The 11,439-nt window shown below is 38.4% G+C and overlaps 1 protein-coding gene across 1 annotated transcript; it reads left to right on the top strand.

Moving 5' to 3' along the window:
* The first annotated feature begins 5,851 nt into the window (after window positions 1–5,851).
* Window positions 5,852–6,608, top strand: LOC142177286 (uncharacterized). The gene is made up of 2 exons (XM_075245759.1): window positions 5,852–6,196; window positions 6,261–6,608. The coding sequence occupies exons 1-2, from the start codon at window positions 5,852–5,854 to the stop codon at window positions 6,606–6,608; spliced, it is 693 nt and encodes a 230-aa protein (XP_075101860.1).
* The last annotated feature ends 4,831 nt before the right edge of the window (window positions 6,609–11,439 follow it).

The following is an 11,439-nucleotide window of genomic DNA, read 5'->3' as shown; positions in this document are numbered from 1 at the left end:
ACAAAATTGTGCTATGAGGTTCATTAGAAATGAGTTAATTTTTCCAGTCATTCTTTTAAATAGACCATAAATTATAATAAATTTTTCCTTATAAGATTCTAGTAAGTTTCTTTTATATAAAGAAAACTTTTTCTTCTTTGAATAAATGTTTACAACTGTTAACTACTTGGACATGAAAACTAAAGTTTCAGGTATTAATTTTAGTAGGAATTCCTTAAAAAAATAAATTGTTAATTGTATTAATTTCTTTATGCCTTAACTCCACTGTAAGTTATTTTAGTATTATGAATAGCTATTTTAAATTAGTCTACGGATATAGATTTCTTCTTTGTTTCACTGTTAAAGAATAAATTGGATTCATGAGTTTTATCTTCATTTCATGAACTTCATTTGAATAATTTTTTTGTTGTTGTTGTTTTTTTTGTTTTATTATCATAAGTATTTTCCTTGGTAAATTAATCGGATATTTCATATTAAACTGTTGAGTATATTTCTTTCACATTCTCACCGAGAATAGATTCAAGGGAGAATATAACTAATTGGGTCTAGACACATTGTAAGGCCTATTAATAGATAAATGGGGGTTGCAAATTAATTCAAATCTCTCTATAAAAGAAAATTATTATAATAAAAGAATAATTGCGAGGGAGCGACAAAAGCCATGAATTAATTCAAGACTAGTTACAATAAGCAATTAAAATATAATAAAAATATACAAATATATATCTCGAATCTAAAAGAGACAAAATAATTAGAAGAACTCTAAATACACTAGAAAAAGTTTAGACACACTTTAAATATTAGCCCATGTATTCATACTCGAATCTTGAATTGATATGCTTAAATAATAAAAGGATCATGTGCGCATTCCGCGCCTTGATACCTTTAAATTTAAAATAATTATATCTTAACCATGTGTACATTCCATACTTTGGTTTAATATCTAACTTCAAAGAAATACCTTGTATGCGTATCGCATCTGGGTCCAAACAATTAAAAAAATTTAATAATTAATTAAGCGGTAATAAATAAGCCATAATCAATAAAATACAAGAATAGCTAAAAATTGATTTAAGCCTTACATTAGTCAATAAAGCGACCGTGCTAGAACCACGGGACTCGAGGGGTGCCTTACACCTTCCCCTCAATCAACAGAATTCCTTATTCAGTCTTCTATTTTCGTAGACCATAAATTAGGAGTCAAATCTTCCTTTTGATAAGGGATTCAATAAAAGGTGACTTGGAACACCAAAACCCAATTCCAAGTGGCGACTCTGAATAATAAATAATCCCTTTTCAAAACGTCACTTTAATTGGAAAAGCTCTTCTAACTCAACCTCGTAATAAGGGTTGTGTGAGAAAAAAGCGGCGTGATAGCTCTGGCGACTCCGCTGGGGATAACTACTAATAAGAATTCAAGCTTTATATATTGATTCTTGTTTGGCTTTTATCATGCTTTGGATATTATTGTGTTTGGAAGCCTAATGTGCTATTTGTCGCTTCATTACCGCTTTAACATTTATTTGAACTGTGATCTAAATTGTATCCTCTCTCGCATCCCTCTGAGTCTTCTGATAGGTAGTTATGTTGTGTTTGCCTACCAGCATCACAAAATTTCTGTCTTGAGATAAAGCTAGTTAGCTTACCAGCTTCTGGTGAAGTATTTAGTCACACATGTTTAGGCGGAAGAGCCGTTAGCTAGCCAGTGCTGTTCTACTACTGGTGACGCTTGACGCTCCTCGGCTCGGGTTGTCCACTCGGGTAAGCCAGGTCTAGATACCATCTCCTTTAGGATTTGAAAACTTAGAAGAACAAGCCACCAGCAATGAATATCCCTAGTAGACTATACTTTATTTGCATCATATGCATTGGACTTACCGGGACTCGGCACAGGGGCCAGGCCCGCATAGGACATGTACCAATTTTTTAGACCAACATGTTTATTTTTCTATGCTACATGTAACATTATTTGGTAGGCTTTACTGAAATATTGACCGACTTTAGGATAGATTGATTAAACAGGGAAGAGAGAAAGAGAAAATTTTCTCAAAATTTTCATAAAAAACCATTTTTTTTTAAAAAAAAATAAAATTTGGAAGGGTTCTAATGTGTAAAATCACAATTTTTAAAATGGTTTATTTATTTATTTAGACCGAACTACGCGGGTTTGATTCTCACCGGATGTGAGATACGTAGGCAACCTTCATCAGGTTCAACCCCCAAAAAACAAAGAAAAAACAAAAAAAAAGTGTCTATGGACTATTATTGTATTTTTTCAAATAATAATAATAATAATAATATAGTCACTTTGTCAGTTTTATCTCTTCTGACTAGTTTTGTCCTTGCATCCGGTCCTTTTTGTCGAAATAGCCTTGAAACCTTCCTTAGAAATGCGAAATGGCCGTTTTAACAAAAGAGGCCAGTTTTTTTCTGTTCACTTGTTTTTAAGAAAAAATAATCATTTTGTGCCTTTTATTTTTTAATTTCATGATTATTTTACTAATGTAATTAATTTTTCTTAGTCCCACAGTTTGGCTTTTATTTTTTATTTTTATAGAGTCAAAACCTATGAAATCGGATTTTTTGTGTCAATAATATATTTGATTAAAGCCTAACCTCATGTCTGGGTAAATAGGTACACCATGAGTGGGAAAAGAGGTAAATCTGAAAAGAGGCCCAGATCAGAAGGGATACCAAATTTTCTAATTGTCGATCAGATACCACAATTGTTGTGGGATTGGTGGAGAAACTTTAAGGAATATGAGCGAAACCAAATAAAGAAGTACTTGAGACATTTAGTTCACATGATGACGATCAAGCCCAGGAGGGATGTGATCGAAGCTTTGATTCCGCACTGGGATCCTGAAAATAATGTGTTCCGTTTTAACGACTGTGAAATGACTCCGACCTTGGAGGAAATCGCCCATTTTCAGGGGTGGGGCCGCAATCTTCGCCGTCAAAGGCCCATAGTACCAAAAAATATGAATGAGGGTAAGTTTCTGAAGCACCTGAACATAAATTACGGACAATATGAAGGTTTAGGAAGCAAGTGGGTTAAGTTTGGATTTCTGTTTCACTTGTATGGCCTAGAATGCAATTTTGAAAGGAAAGTGGGAAAATTGAAATAAAAGAAAAATAAGGAAACATGGAAGGTTCATAGAAGGTTTGCATTTATGGTTGCTTTTTTGGGGCGCGTAGTTTTCCCGGAAAGGGAAGGGCGCATTGACCTCCGCTTGGCAGGTGTAGTTGAGGCTCTGACATCAGAAGGGGATGGTTATACTTTGGTCCCTATGATTCTTTCTTGCATTTTTCGTGCTTTAACTAGATGTAAAATGGGCGCGTGAAACTTTGATGGTTGCAACATTTTGCTACAGATATGGTTTTTGGAGCATTTTTATCGTCATCCTACGATCATTGATTTTAGTGAGCTATGGCCCAATCATACTTATGATCACCAGAAAAGAATTAACGAATGTGACTTACCAGAAGGGATAGATGCCTGGAAAGAACTACTTCTTACTTTGTACGCCAAACGAATCACTTGGAATTACGATTGGTTTTCCTCTAAAGAGGTCATCTGTGAGTCTGCATACCATTCTTATTTGGTACTCATAGGATTGGATGGTGTTCAGCCCTATGCTCCACTTTGGGTAATGCGCCAGTTTGCATGACTACAAGAGGTGCTACCAACACGAGATATGAGCAAGTTCTGTTATGATTTTGGTAAAGATCAACCTCATGACGAAGAAGAAATTATAAAAATTTGGTATGCAAGTAAAGTCTCGGAGTTGAATGAGATGGTAGAAGACCGAGATCGTGGAGAGGTGATCCCTGAATATATTATCTAGTTTAATGATCCTTCGTCATTTAGAGATAAGCTTGAGGGGTCGAACAGGAGAAGAAATGATCAAAGAACTATAAAAAGGCTGAAAGAGGAATTGGAGCATGCTCAGATGACCATAGCCAAACAACAAGCCCAGCAGCAAGCCGGAGTCGCTCAGATTCGTTTAAATATTGAGAAAGATTATCAACTTGCCTTACGGGTCATGGATAAAGATCTAAAACATGCTAAAAATGAGGCAGCCCGCTTAGAAGAAGAACTGGCAAACACGATTGGTTTAGTTAGAAGTGTTGAGACAAACAAAAATATTGAAATACATAAGCTGCAAGAAGACTTGAGTATCATTGAAGAAGATGCGAACCAACAACAATTAGAGTTTGATCAGCAGAAAGAGCAGTTGGAAAGAGAAAGGGCCCACTGGATACGCTAAAAGGGTCAGCTTCATGCACAATTAGAAGAAATAAAAAGGCAGAAGAAGGGTCATCAACATGCAGATTTCGAGGCAGAGCGGCTTCAGTGGATGATTGAGAGAGGTATGCTAAACCGTCGCATTGAAGAATATGAGGGACGGGAGGTTCAGATGGGGCACGCCCTCAACACTACCCAGATGTGGTTGCAGAATTGTCACATGAATATGGGGCAATCTAGAGAGCAAGTACTTCGATTGGCAGAAAAAGCAGCATATATTCATGATGATCATCGCCATCTAAACAATGAGAAAGTTAGTCAACAGGCACATGCCCTAGTCCCACAGTTGCTAGTGGTGTTTCAAAATTTGTACGAGACTTTGGGGGGAGAATGGAGGCCAAGAGATGCAGATCATTGATGATATCAATTTAAGCAAGAAGACCATTGAAGACTAAAGTTTTAGTGTAATCAAATAGCTTTTAGTTTCATTTTCGTTTATCGTATTTTAATTTTATATTTGGAGTCTTTTATTCTTATCAATATTTATTTTATTTCAGTCATGTTCATGTCTTTAGAGTCAATAGAGTCAGTTTCTATATGTTTCCTTTTATCTCATTGTATATAAAAAAAAATTGGTTGAAAATGAATGAAAAATATTTTAGTCTGTTCTATTTTATTTTATTTTATTTTATTTAAAAAAAATCAAAATTGTTATTATTTCTCCCCTGAACTACGTAATGGTCTAATTCATGCAGCGTCATGATACGTAGGCAATCCTCATTGGATGCGATCATAGCCATAATTAATCTTAAAAGAAATAAAAATAAAAATAAAAAAGCGTTAAATTCAAGAGGAAATAAATCAATAAGCCGGGATGAAGCATAAAGCCTTCCAAGATCATTTTAGAAATGAAAATGGCATTAGGTGCATGACATATAATGTGTGATTAATATCTGCAAAATGCCTAACTCTAACACGTTTGTTGTTTGTCATTTTAAAAGATAAAGTAAAACAGAGGTGGTTGGTTTGTGGTTTAAACTGGCGACTCACCCTTACAACAAGAGATCAAAAGAAAAAAGTAGAATGGCAAACAACAGTGAGAATGAGTCAGATAATAATGATGTCCATGGACAATTGGTTGAACGAGGTTCAGGACTGGTTGAAGAAGTAAGAGTGTTGAAGCAACAATTGGCAGAGATGTACCAAGCCTGGGTGAATGGACAAGCACCGCCCTCACTACCCATAGGGCCCTCGGATAATCTTCATAATGTGTCAGTTGCCACTCAAGTGCCTATCTCCATAACAAGTAACCCATTGTACCAACCTGGATTCAGTCCGACCATTAACCTTCCCACTATCCCCAGTACCTCCATTCCACGTCCTCCAATCGCACCCCTCAGAAATGACCCACCTACTATACTCATTGTCCATACTTTCGGTTTCCCTCAACTGGCTCTTGCTCAAAAGTCCAATAATGATCCATAACTGGATGCTCATGATGCCCAACATTACTCTCCAGAACTGACTTTAAAGGTTCCAGATTCATACAAGCATACTCCTCATAACGTGTTCCCAATTGAGATCGAAAAGCCCGAAAAGAATATGGAACAAGAAGAAATGACCAGAAAAATGAAGAGCTTGGAACAAACCATGAGAAACATACAGGGTTTGGGGGGCCACAAGAGTGTTTCGTTTAATGATCTATGCATGTTTCCCCATGTTCATTTGCCACCTGGCTTTAAGACCCCCAAGTTTGATAAGTATGATGGGCATGATGATACCATTGCCCATTTGAAGAGGTATTGTAACCAATTAAGGGGAGCGGGAGGCAAAGAAGAATTGCTCATGGCTTATTTTGGGGAAAGTTTGACAGGAATTGCTTCAGAGTGGTTCATAGATCAAGACATCTCTCACTGGCACATTTGGAATGACATGGCTCAAGATTTTGTCCAACAGTTTCAGTACAACATTGATATAGTGCCAGACCGCTCCTCTCTCATCAACATAAAAGAAGAAACCAACAGAAAGCTTCAGAGAATATGCAATCAAGTGGAGAGAGCAGGCTGCTAGGGTCAAACCACCAATGAAAGAGGCAGAAATGATTGACTATTTTCTCCAAGCACAGGATCCTGATTACCTCCATTACATGTTGGCCGCCATTGGTAAACCTTTCACTGAGGCGATTAAGATTGGTGAAATAGTTGAGAATGGCATGAAATCAGGCAAAATTGTGAGTCAGGCAGCCCTTAAGGCGACCACACAAGCAATTCAAAGCGGGTCAGGCAGTTTCGGAAATCGGAAAAAGAAGGAGGAAGGATCCATGATGGCATCTAGGTCGGGGGAGTTGAAAGAGGAGTAGCTCCTTCTTACGTGCAATTCCAACAAGGACAATCCAATTCTCCTCAACATTATTATCTGCCTCAAGGTCCCCGATACTCAGTTCCCCTGCAACAATACACAGTGTTTAATGCTCAGGCTTATGCTAGGCCTCCCAATCACCAACAATGGCGGGCACCGATTCTACAAGGCTCCCGTCAACTCCGGCCGAATTTTCAGGCACCATATAATCCTCGTCCCCGACAAGAATATGTGAGAGAACAGGAGCCAAAGAAAGAGTTCACCCCAATTGGAGAATCGTATACAAGCCTATTTTGAAAGTTGATACAGTTGAAGTTGATTGAACCTATTATGCCACGTTATGTGAATCCAAATTCAAAAGGTTTTGACTCAAATGCAAGATGTGAGTATCACTCTAACACCCAAGGGCATAATACCGAAAATTGTTTGACATTAAAGAAAGCCATTGAAAATTTGATTGAAGCAAAGGCAATTGTGGTAACGAACAATGAGGATACTCCTAATATCACAAACAATCTGCTCCCAACTCATGATAATACATATTTTATTGGGATGATTTGTGATGATCGGGATTATAAGCAGTCTGGCAAGACAGAGATGGTTGTTAGAACCATAGGGCCAAAACCAAAAGTGATAGTGAGCCCGCCGCAATTGGCACCGTTGATTGTGAAAGGTGCGAGTTCTAGTTTGAACTTGGCATATTCTGAAAAAATGATTCTCTATGTTCCTGGAAGCACAAAAAAGGTTGAGGTTCAATTGGGTGGGCCAAAACTTTACATCCCCGGGGGAATTCAAAAGATCATTCCGAATAATGGTTTGAGTAATATAACAGAGCCAGTCGTGATCCGACCTGTTGCCCAACTCCTAGTGACAAACACAAAAGCTATTCCCTGGAATTATAACAAGACTGTCATGATATACAAAGGAAAAGAGATAGTTGAAGAACCAGGTGAAATGGGGGGCTTGACCCGCTCTGGAAGGTGTTATTCACCAGAGAAATTGAGAAAAGATAAGCAAGCCAGGGAAAGTCACTTGCCAGTGAAAGAACCCGTAGCAGAAAAAGAAGCGGAGGAATTCCTTAAGAAGATGAAAATGCAAGACTACTCAATCATTGACCAACTAAGGAAAACTCCTGCTCAGATATCTTTGTTATCTCTGCTTTTGCATTCAGAAGAGCATCGTCGTGTGTTGATCAAAACTCTGAACGAGGCATATGTCTCAGAAAAGACAACGGTGAATCAGCTTGAAAAAATAGCTGAAAGATTCTTTGAAGTAAATAGAATTACTTTCAGCGATGATGATTTGCCTGAGGAAGGGGCTGGCCACAATAGAGCTTTGCATCTTATGGTCAAATGTGAAGGGCACTACGTAAAAGGAGTCATGATTGATGGAGGCTCAAGTGTAGATGTGTGTCCTCTTTCTACTCTACAACAACTGAACATTCACACTAACAGAATTCGAACCAGTAATGTCAGAATTGGAGCTTTTGATGGTTCAAAAAGAGACACTATTGGGAAAATCGAACTCACCATGACAATCGGCCCGGTTGATTTTAACATTGTATTTCAAGTGTTAGATATGGAAACTTCCTATAAATTTCTTTTGGGAAGGCCGTGGATCCATATGGCCAGAGCTGTACCATCCACCCTACATCTAATGGTCAAATTCGAGTGTGACGGGAAATAAATTATTGTTCATGGGGAGGACGACTCATCCGTCGATAAAGACCTGTCCATTCCATATATCGAGGACAAGGAAGGATGTGAATCCATCATATATCAAGCATTTGAGGTGATTGAGTTAGACCAAGTGGAAGAAGGAAAACTAATTCTGCATCCCCGTCTTTCAGCCACATCTATGATGGTAGCTTCGCTGATGTTGAGGAACGACTATGAACCAGGAAAAGGATTGGGATCCTCTCTGCAAGGAATTGTGAACTCCATTGCTCCATTTTCGAAGAAAAATACCTTTGGATTGGGCTTTAAACCAATATCAGCTGACATAGACAGAGCCAAGGCCCGCAAAAAGAATGGTTGGAATCTGTCCAAACCAATCCCTCACATTGCCTACTCTTTTGTCAAGCCACAATTTGAAGAAGTCCAAAATCCTTCTACTCAGGATGACATTGACGGAGTTTGCCAGGGTCTCAAGGAGATGTTCTATGAGATCAATATGGTTCAAGTTGGGGAGGGCCCTAGCCGTGCAAGTGTTCAACTGATTGGTCCAGATACCTCGCTCAACAACTGGGAAGCGGCTCCTCTTCCCAAAGTCTTGGTAGCCCGTTTTGTTGTTTTTTCTGTATTTGGATTATTTTAAGGGTTGTAATCCAGATATTTTAGTTTAATTGCTTTGCAGTACTGCTAACCCTTCTATCCTTTCAAATTCAATGAAATGAAGTTCCATTTTCGTAGTAAAATTCTATCTTTTTATTTCCCTAATTTTTGTTAATTTCTTATCATTTTCAGTTTCAATAATGCTGGCTTTAAAAACATGACATGCACAAAGAATTCATGCCCAGATCTTAAAAAGCTATCTAATCTCGAAATAATGAATCAAGAAGTTGAGTATGACGAAGATGAGGCTTTTAGAGAAATAAAAAGGGAATTGGATCAATTTGAGAATAAGCCTAAGCCTAACTTAAATGAAACTGAGGCAATTAACCTGGGAAGTCCTGAAGAAACCAGAGAAACAAAAATAAGCATTCATACTGAACAAAAGACGAGAGATGCCATAATTCAAGTTTTGTTCGAGTACAGAGATGTATTTGCTTGGTCGTATGATGACATGCCGGGGTTTGAGTGCCGATCTAGTGGTCCATAAGCTTCCCACACATCCTAATTTTCCACCAATCCAGCAAAAACAAAGGAAGTTTAAGACAGACATGAGTGATAAGATTAAAGAAGAAATCACGAAGCAACTAAGTGCAAATGTGATCAGGGTCGTCCGATACACTACATGGTTAGGAAATGTTGTGCCAGTGCCAAAGAAAGATGGGAAAATCAGAGTTTGTGTTGACTATAGGGATTTAAACAAAGCAAGTCCAAAGGACAACTTTCCCTTACCCAACATTCATATCCTTGTTGATAATTGTGCTAAACATGAAATCCAATCTTTTGTGGATTGTTATGCCGGATATCACCAAAATTTGATGGATAAAGAAGATGCAGAAAAGACGGCCTTCACAACTCCATGGGGAACTTATTGTTATAGGGTCATGCCATTCGGTTTGAAGAATGCAGGGGCAACTTACATGAGATCCATGACTACCATATTCCATGACATGATGCATAAAGAGATTGAAGTATACGTTGATGACGTGATCATTAAGTCGAGAACACAAGCTTACCATGTGCAAGACTTGAAAAAGTTCTTTGAAAGGCTACCAAGGTACAATCTCAAACTCAATCCAGCCAAATGTGCATTTGGAGTTCCTTCTGGGAAGCTTTTGGGTTTTATAGTTAGTCGAAGAGGCATTGAGTTATATCCCTCCAAGATAAAGACCATTCAAGAGCTGCCTCCCCCGAAGAACAAAATAGAAGTCATGAGTTTACTCGGGAGGTTGAATTACATTAGCATGTTCATCTCGCAGCTTACAACCACATGTGAGCCTATTTTTAAGTTGTTGAAAAAGAACGCCGCTATCAAGTGGACAGATGAGTGCCAAGAAGCTTTTGATAGGATCAAGGAATATTTGTCAAATCCCCCTGTTTTGGTCCCTCCAGAACCTGGTAGGCCTTTGTTTTTATATCTGTCAGTAATGGATAGTTCTTTTTGTTGTGTTCTGGGTCAACATGATGCCACAGGCAAAAAGGAACAAGCAATATATTATTTGAGCAAAACGTTAACCACTTATGAGGCCAAATACACTCTTTTATAAAGGACATGTTGCGCCTTAACCTGGGTCGCCCAGAAGCTTAGGCATTATCTTTTGGCCTATACAACTTACCTCATACCCCGAATGGATCCCCCGAAGTACATCTTTCAGAAGCCGATGCCAACTGGAAGATTGGCATAGTGGCAAATCTTGCTCACAGAGTCTGATATTGTTTATGTCACTCGTACTGCCATGAAGGCACAAGCTTCGGCTGATCATCTGGCAGAAAACCCGGTTGATGATGAGTATGAATCTTTGAACACATATTTCCCAGATGAAGAGGTTAATTTAGTTGAAGAAGTAGTCCAAGATGACAGCCAAATTTGGAAACTATACTTTGATGGGGCTGTCAACATCAAAGGCGTAGGGATTGGGGCAATTCTTGTATCACCTACTGGGCAACATTACCCTGCCACGGCGCGACTTCGTTTCTTCTGTACAAACAACGCGGCAGAATATGAAGCTTGTATCATGGGTCTGAACATGGCAATAAACCTAAATGTGCATGAACAGTTGGTGATGGGAGATTCAGATTTGCTTATTCGGTAGGCTCAAGGTGATTGGGAGACTCGAGACATCAAGCTTATTCCATATAGACAATGTGTGGAGGATCTTAGCAAAAGGTTCAAGTCCATCGAATTTAGGTACATTCCCAGGTTTCACAATGAATTAGCTGATGCCTTGTCCACCTTAGCCTCAATGCTTCCATATCCGGGTAATACTCATATTGACCCATTAGAAATTCAAATTCGGTATCAACATGCTTATTGCAATACAATTGAAGCAGAACCAGATGGTGAACCATGGTATCATGATATTAAACAGTTTCTGAAAATAAGAGAATATCCGGAACATGCTAACATGGATCAAAAGAGAACTATTAGGCGACTCTCTAATGGTTTCTTTTTGAATGGGGAAATCCTATACAAAAGAACTCTGGATTTGAATTTGTTGAGAT

The sequence above is a fragment of the Nicotiana tabacum genome, chromosome 23 (assembly GCF_000715075.1).
Source record: "Nicotiana tabacum cultivar K326 chromosome 23, ASM71507v2, whole genome shotgun sequence".
In the NCBI taxonomy this organism is placed as follows: domain Eukaryota; kingdom Viridiplantae; phylum Streptophyta; class Magnoliopsida; order Solanales; family Solanaceae; genus Nicotiana; species Nicotiana tabacum.
Note: the sequence above shows the minus strand (reverse complement) of the source record. Positions and strands in the feature narration are given on the sequence as shown.